Here is a 17,521-nt window from a genome sequence, read left to right as displayed (position 1 = left end):
ACATCCCCTTCTTTTTTCTACTCTTTGTTCTTTTTTCATTTTACGCTTTCCTCTAACTTTTTGGCCTGTTCAACTTGGCTTTCAGCCCTCTTTCACTGTCTGAACTTCTTTCCCGATTTTGACCTTTTCCTGACTTTGACCTTTTTCCCGATTGTGTCCTTCCTTCCGAATTGTGTCCTGTATTTTATTCAATCATGTTCCTGAATCATATATCCTCCGTGTGAGGTACACTTTTAACAATTTTCATATTCGTAGCACACAAGCCTAGTGAGCTGGTGCACCTACCTATTTCACCGGTAATGGTCTCCGACAAAACAAGACGACAAATCTGTAAACGTAAATGTCACGAAGATTTCGTGGCATACTTGGCATGCTTGTAAATGAGAAATATGTCCCTTGGAAGTGAAAGTTTACTGTCAAAGTATATTCACATCACAGCAGTTATTACATTCTATTGGTAGGTGGTGAACGTAAATATCATGGACCTTCTTTTTGCTATTTCATGAATACAAGTGCACTGCTTCAAGTGCAAAGCTGAATTAGTTTAGATTACGGTAGTGATAAAAGTTCTCGTGCAGGTGAACAATCTGGAGTCACTGCATTTGAAAGCCTTATTTTATTAACATCTCATTTTACTCATCATTCTGACAGAGATTAACAAATGAAAGTCCGGTCAGATGATTACAATTATTCTAATACCTTAAAAGCTCTCGTTCCTTTAGCGACTATTGCTAATTATACAAAAATTAGTTTGTTAATACTGGGATGGGCGATAACAAATTATACAGTGTGTTACAGTACACGAGCGGGCGCTTCTCGCTCTTGGGGAAATTCATTTTTAAGGTGCCGGTGTGTGGAGTGGTGCAGATTAACTATGACAATTCCACTGAAAATTGGTTACATGTCTCCCTTTACAAAATGAAGTCTAGGACCCTCAAGAGTCGTATTTTATAGACGGCGTTTCATTACCCGGTGCATCTTAATTTTAGGAGGGCACTGAGTGTACATAATGTGTTCGGAAAATTCGATATAAACTACCTAAAACACGGTTGTCCAACTTTAAAAGGATGATACACAGAAATTGCAAACGGACGTATAATATTCATGCAAACACTTGGCATAAAATTGCAAGAAAGAAAGGGAAAAAAACCGGCAAACTTGAAAAGCATGCACCAGCATGTATTAAGTAGTGACTACAAGCTAGATTTGTAACTATTTCGGTTCAGGGTAGGGCGAAGCTTAGTGGCCGCGCAGGAATCGTGCATAGGGAGCAGTTGCGTTAGCAACGTTTCAAATGTGCTATAAATGAAGGCAAATACAAAAAAGACACCAGTCTGTGCTAAGTGGTCACAACAATAAGCTTTGTAATATTTTGTTGAAAACATTTCAGTGCTCACAGATGACTTTCATGTTTAGCGCCTATGTAAAATAACTTCCTTCAACATTGCTCTTCCTTCATGAGTTACCGCATTTTACCTTTGCAGGTAAGTGACGTCTCCTAAGAGAAAGTAAAGTACCTTCATGTTACTCCGCAGTTCTTTTCTTTTGAAGGACTACACCTTGTACGTTCATTTTTGTTGTCTAGTTTCTTCACTACTACCTTCCAGGCATGTCTGGAAAAGTTAACTACTTATCCAATAGTCTTTCATTGTGCTGTAATACATTCCACCCACGGGCGTCTCTGGCGGGGGGACGAGGGGGACGCGCCCCCCAATATTTTGAAGTACGAAATGTTCAATATTTTATTCTAATTTAATTTATTTACTAATGACAGAATAACATATAAATAATAATATTTATTTGGAATATATTATTCAGACTGTGAAACGATTATAACGGACTTCTTGATATGTCTCAGGGAGGCCGTGAAGATAAGATGAAAGGTAACAAACTGAATCGAAGATAATACATAAGTTGCTCTAGGCTACAGTGTTGGTTGAATATTATTAGTATTAGATGTCAAAGTAGTAATTTATTATGTATGACACGATCATGTTTCTGTAAAATAGTATACGAAAACTTATATAGTATTTAAGTCAATATTGGCAAATTTTTACTTTGAGCCAAACAGTGACTTCAACCGATTCATGTGATCCGATTCCGGGAGCGGTTTAGGAATCATTCCTAAACTGCTCCCGGAACCGGATCACATGAATCGATTACGATTACTAACACAGTGAAAGTAATGTACGATGTTAAGAATTATACTATAAGTACAAGGGCCACAATGTTACTATACGATGTTAAGAATTATACTATAAGTACAAGGGCCACAATGTTACTAAACATCAATTCAGGTGAAGCGGTGGCTATGAATTTTCAGATCTAAATGGGGGAGCCACCGGCCCCCAAACCCCCCGCTCAAGTACCATAAAAACATCCAAAATAATAATAAATAATCACACCACTTCTATAAAGCTAAGATAAGAAGGGAAAAATTAAAAAAAAAAAAAAAAAAAACTCGTCTCTAATCATAAATCAGTGCATGACAAAGAAAAAAAAATTACATCTCAACAAGACAATAGGACAAGCAGCAGCAAACCAAATACTTTGCCTAATACTCAAATGCAAAACAAATCAAGAATAAAAATACTATGAATTAAAAAAAGAAAACACTCACCATTTCGCCATAGGAGAACACTAATGAATAATGAACTCATAACTGCTGATTCCACACACGAAAAAATAAGATACCAAGAACACATGCGCAATACTCAACATTACTCAAAAATGTTCCTTTCCGCACACACGTCGTTTTATTAAACCGAGCACACTTGCTATTATTACAAACAAGAAACCAATAAACGTCCACTTTTACAATAGGTCGAAAATATCTTCAGCTTTAGACCACAACTATGATAGGTTTTCTCTAACTCAATTCAACCAATTCAATTACGCGCTTCCCGCATGCAGCACACACATACATGCACACAGAACATGTGACCACAGATCACATAGCATGTGACATCACACTAACAAACTACCATATGACTACACAGACACCTAGTGGGAAAAATATGAACTAAGACGTCACACCAAAGGCACGAACAGTTCCAACAAGTGACTCACGCACATACAGTTCCAGGAAGTAACTGAACCTATAAGAACCGATTAAAGTCACAGTTGGAGTCAAAGTAAAGACTTACCTCAATATTTCTTGGAAAGAGGTTCAAACCTCCAATCATAGTCTCAAAGGGGACCGTGAATAAAAGAAGGTTAAGAATCACTGGGTTATAACATAATGCCAATGCAGGCCTAATATTTTTATCCTCCTTCATTAGTTGAGTAATAGTCCTTGAGGGTAATATTTGGAAGTTCATGAATGCAATGCAATGAGCTCATGAGTTACGTGTCTTGTTTTCTCAATCAGTTATAGCATAAGGAAATTTTTTTGCTGTACTTAAATTTAATCTGAAGGTTCAATATGTAGTGTCACTAGAATAAAGCCACTTTGTCCTACAAGATTTATACAGGGGTGACCAGATACGAGAATTTCTAGATAAGTATCATGCTCTAAATAAGTAAGATACTAGAAACTCTGCATGATATTTCTAAAACCAACAAACAGCTTATAAGAGCTTCAGGTCTTCTAGCAGATTTCGAAACTGGCATAACGCTTTTGAGTCTATTACTTGGACAGAAAATAATTGGCATGCTGGAAGTTCTGAAGAAGTCATTCAAAGTCGGAAACAAACTGTAACAGACTTGATTAAAGGTGTTGAAATTGTTTCACAAGATATTCAGAACCTACACAACGAAGAATGTTTTGACAAAATAATGCAAGAAGCTGAGAAAGTAGAAAAATATAATTTGAACCCCTTTTCATTGTCAAGAAGGAAGAGAGGACTAAGGAAGTACACAGGGCCAATAGATGGATATGCCGGTCAATGCGTATTATAGGAAAAAATATTATGCCATCATTAATCAGCTGTGAAAGGCCTAGAACCAAGATTTACTCAGTCGGATTTCATGCGTCTTCAACAACTAGAAGGTATGGTGTTATCAGGTGTGGCTGACATACTGGAAAATTAGCCGGAAATAGGTGTAGCGTCATTTTATCTTGAGATGAACATGTTTCTGCAGAAGACTGGTGTCTTGTGTCAGTCATGCTTGCAAAGTACTACGAAAAATGGAATCAGAAGTTCGAGCTATGTTTAAAAACTCTGAAAACTTATTGTATATTTTGATTGTGCTTCCAGTTTCTTCATGTGAAGCTGAATGGAGCTTGATCTGCATTCAAAGACTAGAAGCACAATGCCACAGGAGAGGTTCAATCATGTTATCATCTGTCCTCATTGTATGTGTGAATTTGGTTTTTCGTGTTGAATATATATATATATATATATATATATTAGGGATGGCCAATTCCGGAATTCAGAAAAAATCCGGAATTCGGAAAAATCCGGAATTCGGGAAAATTCTGGATTTCGGAAAAATTCCGGATTTCGGAAAAAATTCCGGAATTCGGAAAAATTCCGGATTTCGGAAAAAATCCGGAATTCAGAAAAATTCCGGAATTCGGAAAAATTCCGGAATTCGGAAAAATTATTTTTTCTTTTTGTAATCCTAAGAATTTTGTTCAAATGCAAACGAACAAATTTCCTTTTTGTAATCCTAAGAATGTATGATGCAAGTTAAGCTGAAACTTACATCTTAAAGTATACACTACTCAATCTTCCCATGGTTAATGAGATGTAGTCCAAAAGTACGATGTACACCTAATATTTAATTTTTGTTTTACTGTGATATTGTCCAGAGATAATACATATATCACACTGAGATAAACAACTTGACATAATGAAGATGTTATCATACCGGTACGTAGTTTTCCAGAAAATCGTGAGAAACGATTTTTTATGAAGTTAAAATATGCGTCGCTTGTTGCCAGTGTGATGCAATTGATAACTTTTATGCTGGATTATTATTATTATTATTATTATTATTATTATTATTATTATTATTATTATTAATCGTTTATGTACTGTAAAAGAAAAATATGAACCGTTAAGTAGTAGATTTTATCTGTTGTTTTTTGATAGCAGTAATAGCTTCTAACAGTAATAACAAATTGCTTGTAAATGCGCAATGATTATCAAGGACAATGGCATATTAATGTAAGGACTACTCTGCAGACTAGCAATAAACAATAACAGATAAACAATAGCCCCCCCCCCAAAAAAAAAAAGTAACTAACTTGGGCACGTCAGAATGTTCGCGAGAATATAGGGACGCATTGAGACTAGCAAAAAACGTGGTGTTATTATTACTCAAAGGGCCGTACGATGGAGGCTTTAACGTTAATGGCACCAATGAGCACTTACTTGCTCTAACGGTTAACCTAATTTTTGAGATGATTCTTAGAAGTGGGCGTGTTGGCATGCAGTTGGAGTACTAACGATTTGCGTCACTATCGAACACTAACGTAGCACTAGCGACGTTTAAAGTCAAAATTGGAGTCTGACATAAGTGGCTTGTCAACTTCACGGACATTATATTTTCCTTGAATGCGAGAATTTTGCGCCCGGGAAATTTGCGCCCTACCACAAAAATAGGAAAAAATGCGCTCGCAATATATTTGCACTGGGATGTTTCCGCCCTACCCCAAAAAGAGGGGAAAATGCGCCGGCTATATATTTGCACTGGAATGTTAGCGCCCTACAATTCAACTTATTATTGTATTGTGTAAAGTAACTTCCACTCGCACTTGAACTAGGCTTGCCTCTCATCGTCTCAGTGAGTTACTCCATCCGTTATAATATTCCGAACAAATGAAAAAAAAATACAATTTTAGTTCACTAAAGGGCAATCCATACAAATACAGTTTTTCATTATACTACAAAATTTACAATAAACGTATAAATGACTGATATATAATTATTTATTAATATAATCAAAGAGTATAATTTAATCTACAAAAGGCTGTTTGGCTCTACCCAGATATCTCTGTTCACAATCCTTGCGAGTTGTTTGGCTTTTCAGGACACAAAATATAGAAAAGAAAATGTAAAGTGAATGTAAAATCAGTTCAGTAATATTATCAAGAAAACTATGTACAGTGTGTTTAATTGCTGGAATTACACTTCAAACACACAATTGCGTTCAGTCGTTCTTTCAGGAAAAATGTTCCGGGGGGCCGGGCATTTAGTATTCCGGAGGGGGGTCACTGCTGGTGCTATTCTATTTATTATTATATTATAGACGTATTATTTTGGTTTCCTCCGAGGGGGCACTCTGAGAGCTCTGGGGAGGCCAGTGTTCCCCCAAAATCATCTCTGGAAGAAGCAGTGATTGCGTTGATCCGTTGTGTTCTTTTGGCTTATATTGAAGTTTATTCTCCCCTTATATAGCCACAATGAAAATAAATCACAAATGGCATGGTTGTGGGGGGAGGATTGTTTATGCTGTAATGTCAGCCCCTCCGAGGAAATGCGTAAGCTCCAATAGGTTCTTTTATTTCGCAGGGCTCAAACTTCCCGGTGGAGGTACATCGCAGGCGCAATTTTCCCTGTTCTTGAGGTAGGGCGCAAATTTCCCAGACGCAAAATTCTCGACACCGTTCGAATGACCTCGGAAGACGATATCTTTTTCAATACTTTTTTTATATTCTTTTACTCGAGATTTCTTCATAGCTTCTTATTAAAATACTTACTAATATATCCTCATTTTATTGTCCTAACCAATCAATATGGGTATGTTGTCAGTAAAATATTTAGATTGATCGAGCCTCTGGTGTGTAACCACAGTATTTCATATCATGCCCCCATTAGAAATCTTGGCTAAACGAACCAATATATGTTGCCAATAAAATAGTTTAGAATGATTGAGCCCCTGGTAAATAACCACAGTATTTCGTGACATACCCCTCCCCCCCTTCCTATTACCATATTCTAGCTACGTGCCTGACTCAGCTAATTCTCTACATTCTTTACCAAGCACACATTTTCTAAAGCGGAAAATGCTCTCTAAATACCTAAGCTCATTATTTTCAGCAGATGCACAAACTGGGTAACATTCTATCTACATGAATGTTATATATGTCGATTACTGGAAACCGCTTCTCGCTATCTATTACCATATTTACTATATAATGATTAACGTTAAAACCGGAAATGGTTGATTTGTACCGCTTCCGGTTTGAATATTACATTCATCAGGGAACTCGATTCTTAACTATTGACTCTGTACATCATGGCCAAAATTGATTGGTAATCCATCAGATAGTTCTTGAGACTGTTTGTTTCACTGACGGACAGAATGAATATATGGCTATAGAGTTTTGATAAACTAAATTCGTTAATGAGTGATGATGGAACAAATATAAGAAAGGGAACCAAGAGTACCACCGGGAAAATTTTCGAACACAAAATTAGCCATCGAAAACCCACATGTCCTGGGTTAGAATACCATAGATGAAAACTCTACCACTGAGTCATCAATCACCCGCTTATTAGTTTTGTTAACTATTATATTAATATAAATTAATGAATGCCTGCTTATGTTAATTATTGAACAATTACATTGTATACTTCGTAAAGTCAAAAATTATAAATTTGTATTTACTGTACATACAATGAGCGCAGAAAGTGTTCGTACACCTATGCTATTGAAACGAGAATGCCTGCGAAAAAGAAACAGAAAATTTAAGAAGTGTAATAACACACACAATATGAATAATGAAAACTAAGCTTTATGAATATATCAATAAAGAACCACAAAGACAAGTTTAATGGTCAGAAAGTAAATAAATTCCGTAGAAAATGTATAGAGTAGACGCAAAAAGTGATCGTACACCTGACGTACGAATACGAAACAAAGATACCACAACTGGGGTTCACTAGTATTCACCTGAGTATACACCTCTGTATAGCATGACGAGTAACAGAATGAGTTTAGTTGTGAATAGGAGTGAAAAAACTGCACGGTGGGCTGTCGAAATGGGAAGCAACCGAACAGAAACAAATGAGGAGACAAGAAAAGTAATTATTAAAGTGCATAAGAAGGGTAAGTCTTTGAGAAAGCAAACCTCAGGGGCAGATCCAGAGGGGGGCGATCGGGGCCATCGCCCCCCCCCCACAAGAGGAAACTTTCTTATTTTATATATAAATAAACCTATCCATAACAAGTTTGGAGCTCTTAAAAGTAGCAGTATTACTGCCGACCGCCCCTTCCCCAGAAGTCCGTCCTGGATCCGCCCCTGTATAGAGTAGCCACAATCGAGTATTTTCCGCTGTATGTTTGGAGTCGTTGTCTTGCTGAACAATAAATTGTTTTCAAGAACCATCTTCTGCGCACTAGTATGGAGATATTCCTTTAATATGTTAATATACACTTTGTGGATCATCACTCCATCGATAAGGTGGAGACGACCCACTCCTGAGGCACTCATACAACCCCAGACGAGCACGGACCCTCCTCCGTGTCTTACTTTAGGGATGAGATTTTGAGGATTCATCTCTGTATTCACCTTGCGCCATACCATACGCCTCCCATTGGACTCGATAAAATTAAATTTACTTTCGTCCGAAAATATGACCCTATTCCAGAAAGAAGCCTGATCCCTTATCTTTATACTCTTTTTCAAACTTTAGTCTCTTTATACGATTTGTCTTGTTCACCCAAAACATTTTCCTGGCTATCCGACCATGATACCCTGCAAATATTCCGCACTGTACTGGCTGATACTTTAACACCGCGTGTTTCCAGATCCGTTGCCAATTGCACAGCACTACTTTTTGGAACCTTTTTTCTTTCCCTAATAATGTAACCTTTAACTTGTTCACTCAACACTCTTGGTCTTCCAGTTCTTTTTATTATTATTATTATTATTTTATTATTTTTTTTTTATGGTTTCGCACAGTGATAGAAACATTATACATCGCAATTATTGTTTGTACTGTCGAACGAGGCCTGTCTGCAAGGTTTGCCAGGGGCGGATCCAGGACGGACTTCTGGGGGGGGGGGGCGGTCGGCGGTAATACTGCTACTTTTAAGAGCTCCAAACTTGTTATGGATGGGTTTATTTATATATAAAATAAGAGTTTCCTCTTGTGATGGGGGGCGATTGCCCCGATCGCCCCCTCTGGATCCGCCCCTGACTCTATAATACCTTGAAACAGCTTCGCACACCTCCCCAATCCCCAGACATGAACCCCATAGAACATCTATGATCTGTTCTGGAGACAAGAATCAGAAGGCACAGCTTGTCTCCTAAAGAAGGCCTAAGAAAAGCTATTCAAGAAGAATGGGACATAATCAGTCTCGAAGCTACAGAACTACGAACTACTACAGGTGAAATCAATGCCACGAAGACTACAGACAATCATTAACGCACAGGGTAATCCCACAAAATATTAAATAACGTAATATACTTTATAAGCATTAATTCAAGCATAAGTGTACGGTGACTTTTTGCGTTTACAAAAAAGGAATTCTCTCTTTTCTTCTGAACAAAACAGTGATTGTGTTTGTTTGGCCTTTCTCTTGTATATAGGAATAAAATGTATGAATGTGTAGTCTTAATTCTGGTTATATATATATTTTCCACCTCCCGTTCTCATGCTAGCTGTTTTCAATATAAAGTATGCACGGTGTACGAACACTTTCTGCGCTCACTGTAGGTATGTTGACAATAAGCGAATGTTATTAGAATATTTGTTGAGATTTATTTTCCTTCACTGCCTTTCGCCTGGTTAAAAAGTAGTTTGCAGTGCTTTGGAGCAGCTGCAGGTGGGAACGCGATAATGTTTGAGACATACCGGCGACTTTTTTGTGTGTGAAAATAAGACCTTTCTCATAAAGTAGTAAATAACTGCAGTAGCAATTGTCTACGTAAATGATAAAGACATATCCAACTACAAGAAATTAATACAGTATATATAGCCTATTCATTATTGTGTTTCTCTTTTAACAGCTACTAGCTAAGGATGGCCAATCCCAGAATTTTTACTTTCCGGAATCCGGAAAGTAAAATCGGAAAAATTCATGATCTCGGAAAAATTCCGATTTTTTCTAAATTCGGATTTTTTCCGAATGTCGGATTTTTTCCGAAATCCGGAATTTTTCCGAATTCCGGATTTTTTTCTGAATTCCGGAATTTTTCTGAATTCCGGAATTTTTCCGAAATCCGGAATTTTTCCGAATTCCGGAATTTTTCTGAATTCCGGAATTTTTCCGAAATCCGGAATTTTTCCGAATTCCGGAAAGTAAATTTTCCGATTCCGGAAAACAAAATTTCCGGAATCCGGATTCCGGAAAATTTTGGCCATCCCTAATATATATATATATATATATATATATATATATATATATATATATATATATTAAATTTTATTGTTCAATATATTATGAATAGCTGCGAGATTATTTGATTTTGTTCAGTCTATCACGGACATCTGTTTAATAAATAAATAAATAAATAAATAAAAATTGACGTGACATAATCTAAAATTCCGCTGAGGTACTAGCATTTAAATCACTTTCTTTGATGACCCCCCCCCCCCACCAAAAAAGAAAAAAAAATACGTGCCAGAGATGCCATTGATTCCCGTATTGTAAATCGTTAATCAGTACTTTCGTGATTGGAAATTGGGGATTAGCGAGATTTGCGTCATTTCTGCCTTATTTCTAGATCTAAAAATTCTAGGTGCTATACTTTATTATTATTATTATTATTTTTTTTCCTGTTAAAAAGCCCAAATTGTTTGTATTGCAAAGAAAACTACGTAAGCCCTCCTAAGTGTGTTTTGATTGCTTCTCTTTTGCGTGCAACGACCTTTGTGCACCTTTTGTCAATGTACCGTACCGGTATTTATTCGTGTATGCCGCGCACCTTTTCTGTGCAAAACGGTGCGCGGCATACACGAGAAAATGTAGAATTGACTGAGCCACCAAGCATTTAAAAGCACGGCGAGTTTTTATTAACCTAATACTGGAATAGTGTGAGTAATTTTACAAGAGTAGAAAAGTTTTAATATAAAATGAAAAGTTACAGCTCATCTTTCCTCTTACATCTACATGATCGGCCGATCACAAAAATACCGTACATGTACTACCATGTATTGCCCAAGTCTTCCACCATGCACTAATTTCCAATAAGGATCAATGGATGGCTATTGCAACTGATGACAATTGACTAGCTTGCAGCGTACTTGGAAATTCTTACTATGGCCACTTTTGGCGCTCGGGCATCCTTTTGTAAATTCATGGCACTAGTGGTATTTGAAGCCCAGTCGTATTTGTTATTCTATGAAGCAGGTACTATTAATTCAAGTACCCCGTGTTACGTTTGTGAGTACTGATATATCATACATGGAAGTCTGTGATTTGTGTGGTTTTACGTGCTGTTGTTAAGAACATAAACATGTGTGCCGCGAGGAAGATAAGATCATTTACAGCGGGAGAAAAACAGAAGCTGAAGCTGATGGGAGTCGTGTCGTTGGTAGAAAATATGGTGTATCTGAATCGAGCATTCGGGATTGGAGAAAAAATAAAAACAAGCTTGAAAACTGTACGCGTGATCGTATGGCTTTTCGAGGTAAAAAGGCAAAATACCCTGCCCTAGAAGAGCAGTTGAGTAACTTTATAATGAGCAAAAGACAATTTGGGTACGCAGTGTCAACAGAAATGTGCCAATTGAAAGTCATTAAAATTTCCAGGGAAATGGGCATAAATCCAGAAGACTTCAAAGCCAGCAGAGGATGGATACAACGTTTTTTCAAAAGACATGGTCTCTCACTCAAACGGAAAACAACAATCGCTCAGCGTTTGCGAGAGACATACGAGGAAAAAGTGATCCAGTTCCAGCGCCACGTTATCAGACTTCGGAATGAAAATTCCTATTCATTAGAACAAATCGGCAATGCGGAACAAACACCTGTGTTTTTTGATATGCCACTTGATGTTACTGTGCCGATTAAGGGACAAAGAACAGCCTCCATTGTAACAAGCGGTAACGAGAAGCAGTATTGTACTGTTATGCTTTGTATATTGGCTGATGGCAAGAAACTCCCGCCCTTTGTTGTGTTGCAAAAGAAAAAGCACTGCCAAAAGGAATGAATTTTCCCAGCGGAATTATTGTAAGAGCACAGGAAAAAGGATGGATGGATAAGGAGTTGGTAGTAGACTGGCTGCAGTGTGTTTGGGAGAGACGTCGTAGTGCTCTCCATCGTTTGCCTTCTATGTTGGTTCTTGATGGTTTTCGTGGACACTTAACTGATGTGATTAAGAAACGTCTTCAGAAAGAGAACACAGATTTGGTTGTTGTTCCCGGTGGATGTACATCTCTACTGCAACCTTTGGATGTATGCTTCAACCGGCCTTTCAAGAACCACTTGCGGCGACTGTACACTTAATGGATGGCGACTGCAGTACACGAAACTACGCCAACTGGCCGAATTAAGAAACCTGCACTTCGCCTTTTGTGCGAATGGATTATTGAAGCATGGAATTCAATTCCAGAGAATCTTGTCGTCCGCAGCTTTAAAAAGTGCTGCATTTCCAATGCCAGCGATGGGAGCGAAGACTTTATTCAGTCCGATGGTGATATGTGCTCCAGCTCCGCGGGAGACGACGGCGACGAAGAAAGCTAGGCACGGGAGTGATTTCTGTTAATAATCACAGTATTGTTGGATTCTCTCTGTGTATAACGATTTTAATGATTAAAAGTAGGATGAAAAATACACTGTACCGTTTTTTGAGAAAATTCATGTGCGCTGCTTACACGAGTTTTTTAATTTTAACGTTCCAGAAATGGGGGGGGGGACATACCACGCGTAAATACGATATTTAAGTTTTTGCACTTTCTTTTATTTAAATGTTCGTATTCCACATTTTATACTTGAACATTTTCACGATTAGGGTCGAAATTTAAGGTTGCAAAATCTAATATATATATATGTATATATATATATATTGAATGATTTTCGTTTCTGTTTTTTTTTTTTTTTTCGTAAATATGTCTCATACAATGTAACAAATGTACTCCCATGCGCAAAAAATATTGCGCGTATACTGTAACTCACAATTTTTCGCAATTATTTCATTTTCCATATGTTTATTGGTAAAATTCAGTTATTAGTACGTGGAGATAGTAGAAAGCAATCCATCTAAGGAGATATTTCCAAAAAATATAATAAAATAATAAAAATATAAGCAAAAAACAAAATTATGTTCGGTTTTGTAAATACTGGCAATAATGTTTTCGAGGGAATTTTTGGAGTAGCACAGCACGATTGCAGAGGGAATAACAAGATTAGTAGGAGAAGACCTGAACCAAGGAATGGAAATTGGAGTAAAATATTGCATTTATTGGCTTAAATCTAGGGTGTAAATTGTCTGCCAAATATAAATTAGCTTCTGTAAGCAAGATGTTATGCGAAAATATATAAACAAAGAGAAAAACTGTTGTCTTAAGTTTGGAAGTGACATGCTCTATACCCATGAGCATTTATTTCTTAAGAAAAAGATAGGCAACAAAAGAAAATCTGTGTGGTCAAGTGGGTAGAGTGACGGACTAGTAATTCTTATATTGTTTTGACACCAGATCGAATCCCATCCGGTCCTGTTCAATTTTTTTTCTTTACAAAACATTGTAGAAAGTGTATAATTTTTATGTTAATAAGAAACGAAATAATATAATAATGAAATAACTTTTTGTTTTTCTGATGACGTATTTTTTCAGAATTAGCTTACTATTTATTACTAATAGCGATTGTTTTTAGTTTATGGTATGGTATGCTTAACCGTTCCCTCTCCGCTTTTACACAGCTTCAACTCACTGCGAGTGTCTGTGAGTCAGGAACAGGAAAAAACAAAACAAGAGCAACCTGCAGCTTTACACACAGCGTGAGGAACACAGTCACAGCGATAGCTCGTTGTCATGAACAAAAAAACTGTTCTAGTGTTTCTGTGTGTGTGTTTCTTTTTAAAGTATTGACTCTCTCTCTCTCTCCTTTTGTTTCATATCCACAAGTGCAACGAATGCAAGTCTGTGTGAAAAATAAAATCAAGAGTGCTTTCTTTAAACAAAACTAAATTTTACAGCTCTCTTTGTGAGGAACGCGAATGCTTCCAAAAGATGCCATGAATCTATATATATAAAAGAGAACGCACAAAATCCTTTGTCCGCTCATCACGCTAATACGGCTGAACCGATTTCTTTCATTTTTGGGGGGTTGTTAGGATTTGGACCCTAGATGGTTTTTATCATATCACTTTAATTTTCAATTAACAGTGTCTTGAGATAATTGACCAATCAGGTGTCAATACGTACAAAAAATCCTTTGTCCGCTCATCACGCTAATACGGCTGAACCGATTTCTTTCATTTTTGGGGGGTTGTTAGGATGTGGACCCTAGATGGTTTTTATCATATCACTTTAATTTTCAATTACCAGTGTCTTGAGATAATTGACCATTCAGGTGTCCATACGTACAAATCCTTTGTTATTAGTTCATCATAGGTATAAAAATAAACGTATTTATATGCAACCCGCATGACCCTGTGACTCGGCGGGTTAACATAACTGACAGGCGCTATAAATCACTTGAAAGCGAAAAAGTAAAAATTATCTAAGTAACAAAGTTTATTGCGTTCCGGGATGACCGCAGCGAAGCGGGGCGGGTTGGGGTGACCGCAGCGAAGCGGGGCGGGTTAACATAAATGACAGGCGCTATAATGTTAACATTTACTGCAATTGAATTACTATGGGACCGAAATACCATTGTTGCACCAAAGCGCGAGCGCGTGCAAGTATATCTAATTGTTGCATTGTTGATCATTACGATTCACACATTTCATAATTCTCTCTCTGTTTCAACTTAATTTTTACGTTTTTAGTCACCTAAATGCATGCTTTTCAACCATCTATATATATAAAAGAGAACGCACAAAATCCTTTGTCCGCTCATCACGCTAATACGGCTGAACCGATTTCTTTCATTTTTGGGGGGTTGTTAGGATTTGGACCCTAGATGGTTTTTATCATATCACTTTAATTTTCAATTACCAGTGTCTTGAGATAATTGACCAATCAGGTGTGAATACGTACAAAAAATCCTTTGTCCGCTCATCACGCTAATACGGCTGAACCGATTTCTTTCATTTTTGGGGGGTTGTTAGGATGTGGACCCTAGATGGTTTTTATCATATCACTTTAATTTTCAATTACCAGTGTCTTGAGATAATTGACCATTCAGGTGTCCATACGTACAAATCCTTTGTTATTAGTTCATCATAGGTATAAAAATAAACGTATTTATATGCAACCCGCATGACCCTGTGACTCGGCGGGTTAACATAACTGACAGGCGCTATAAATCACTTGAAAGCGAAAAAGTAAAAATTATCTAAGTAACAAAGTTTATTGCGTTCCGGGATGACCGCAGCGAAGCGGGGCGGGTTGGGGTGACCGCAGCGAAGCGGGGCGGGTTAACATAAATGACAGGCGATATAATGTTAACATTAGTGCAATCTTCTATGGTTTTTATCATATCACTTGAAAGCGAAAAAGTAAAAATTATCTAAGTAACAAAGTTTATTGCGTTCCGGGGTGACCGCAGCGAAGCGGGGTGAACGCTGCTAGTATTAACTATAATCGTACCGAATTATACAGTAGCATGAAAAACTGATAATAAAATGATGTAACATGCATAAGCTTTTTTTTTTCTAGAGTAACCACACATTAAACATAACAAATTAAATTTTTGGGATTACAAATTATCACAGTACGTGTCGGTGTAGGCCTATTCGTTTTCACATTCGAGCGACGAAGGAAGAAAGTGTGGTGATAGTTATAAAAACCGAATACTAGATTTCAATAAATTCAAGTTACATGGCTCCTACATATCGAAAAAAATGATTTTTCGATGTCTGTCCATCTATTTGTCTCTCGGTTCATCACGCTTTTACACGCACTCAAATAGAGGCCATACTGTTCAATGTATCTGCACCGAATTCTAGACATAACGTTTTAATAACATAATATCTTTCGAATTTTATGTCCTTCGACACCTAAAAGCAAGGGTAATTTACTGAAGGATTTAAATTTAAAATAATTCAATTTTCTCAAATAAAAAAAAGCTGTGACGATTATATTTACTTTTGATAAATATATATTTTATTAACAAATCTCCACCACATATGAATAATTTTTCTGAAAAAATATATATGGTGTAATTTACTGTATGGTATGCGTTCTTTGTGCACAATTTTCTCAACCACATTTCATAAATAAACGTATCATTAATTACCTAACAATATGACAACTCGTTCGAAGGAGTAGCTTAATCTTAGGGTGAGCTTTCCCCCGATGGTTTTCCCATTAACGCCTCAGGCAATTTTGTTCATATTTCGTAAAGAAATATTTCATTAATAAACTAACATAGAGCATAAATAGTTTATTCCGATAACATACAGAAGAAGTGGTTTTCTCAAGGGTTGATTTTTTTTGGACAATTGTCTCAGTAATAACTGAGACAAATTTGTTCTAATTTCAGTAAAAATATTTTCTGTAATAATCTTACAATATGGTATAACTCGCTTGTTCCGAAAAGAAAAATCCAAAAGAGATAGTTTACTTTGACAGTGAAATTTTTCTCGATGATTTGCTTAAAAATTACTCGATATACTGTCAAAAGTACAGATAGAAGAGTTTACCTTTGGGGGTAAGCTTTTCCCGATGACCTACCTAAAAACAACTCAGGAGATGTTTGTTGTTCATATTTTATAAATACGTGTTACATAAATAACCTAGCTATATGGTATAATTCCCTCATCCGGAAAATCTAGAAATGGTATATTACTTTTGACAGTAAGTTTTACCCTGCGATTTTCTCAAGAACGACTCAGGCGATTGTGTTCGTATTTCATAAATAAATGTTTTATGAAAACACTAACAATATAGCATAGCTCGTTTGTACTGAAAAGATCCACAAGGGATAATTTATTCTTGGGGATGACTTTTTGCATAATTTCCTCAGAAATTACTCAGACGCTTTTGCTTATAGTTCACATACAATTATATCCTTTATAATTCTAATATATGGATCAAGTTATTTCTAACGGAAATATGACCAATGGGTACTTTACTTTTGGGCCTGAAGTTTCTTCTAGCAAAGTTTTCCAAAACATTATTTTATTCGCAATTTCCCAAATAAATGTTTCAATAACAGTTGCAGCCTAACGTAAGTCAGTGTAAAAAATTCGAGCGAGAAAGTACAGTGCGTTTACTCCGTACCCTTTCTTAAATATATTTTTAAATGTTACACCTAATCACAATTTTCCGAACAAAATCGAAACTTCTTTTTAAATGTGCCTTGTTGTGGTCAAATGGTTCAAGTGCATTGGTTCTGGATTAGATTTCCAGTGAGAGCTAGTGTATCTTCATCCAAGAGATGTGACACGTTGGTGCAAAGAAGAAAGTGTTTAAATAAGCCTAACCAAGCTAATCAACAAAAGAAATAATACAAGTTACGAAATTATCGTAGAAACGTTGTTAATATTGGGTAGGTTCGACTGGAATGTC

General features: G+C 36.7%; 1 protein-coding gene across 1 annotated transcript in view; it reads left to right on the top strand.

Annotated features, from left to right (window-relative positions):
- The first annotated feature begins 295 nt into the window (after positions 1-295).
- nac (GDP-fucose transporter nac) overlaps positions 296-17,521 on the top strand; it is a 114,663-nt gene continuing 97,437 nt past the window's right edge. The window contains exon 1 of the mRNA XM_081762580.1: positions 296-457. Within this exon, the coding sequence (XP_081618706.1) occupies positions 381-457 (77 nt within the window). The 5' untranslated portion in view covers positions 296-380. The remainder of the gene's footprint in view (positions 458-17,521) is intronic.

The sequence above is a fragment of the Thermobia domestica genome, chromosome 6 (genome assembly GCF_964235325.1).
Source record: "Thermobia domestica chromosome 6, izTheDome1.hap1.1, whole genome shotgun sequence".
NCBI classification, from domain to species: domain Eukaryota; kingdom Metazoa; phylum Arthropoda; class Insecta; order Zygentoma; family Lepismatidae; genus Thermobia; species Thermobia domestica.
Note: the sequence above shows the minus strand (reverse complement) of the source record. Positions and strands in the feature narration are given on the sequence as shown.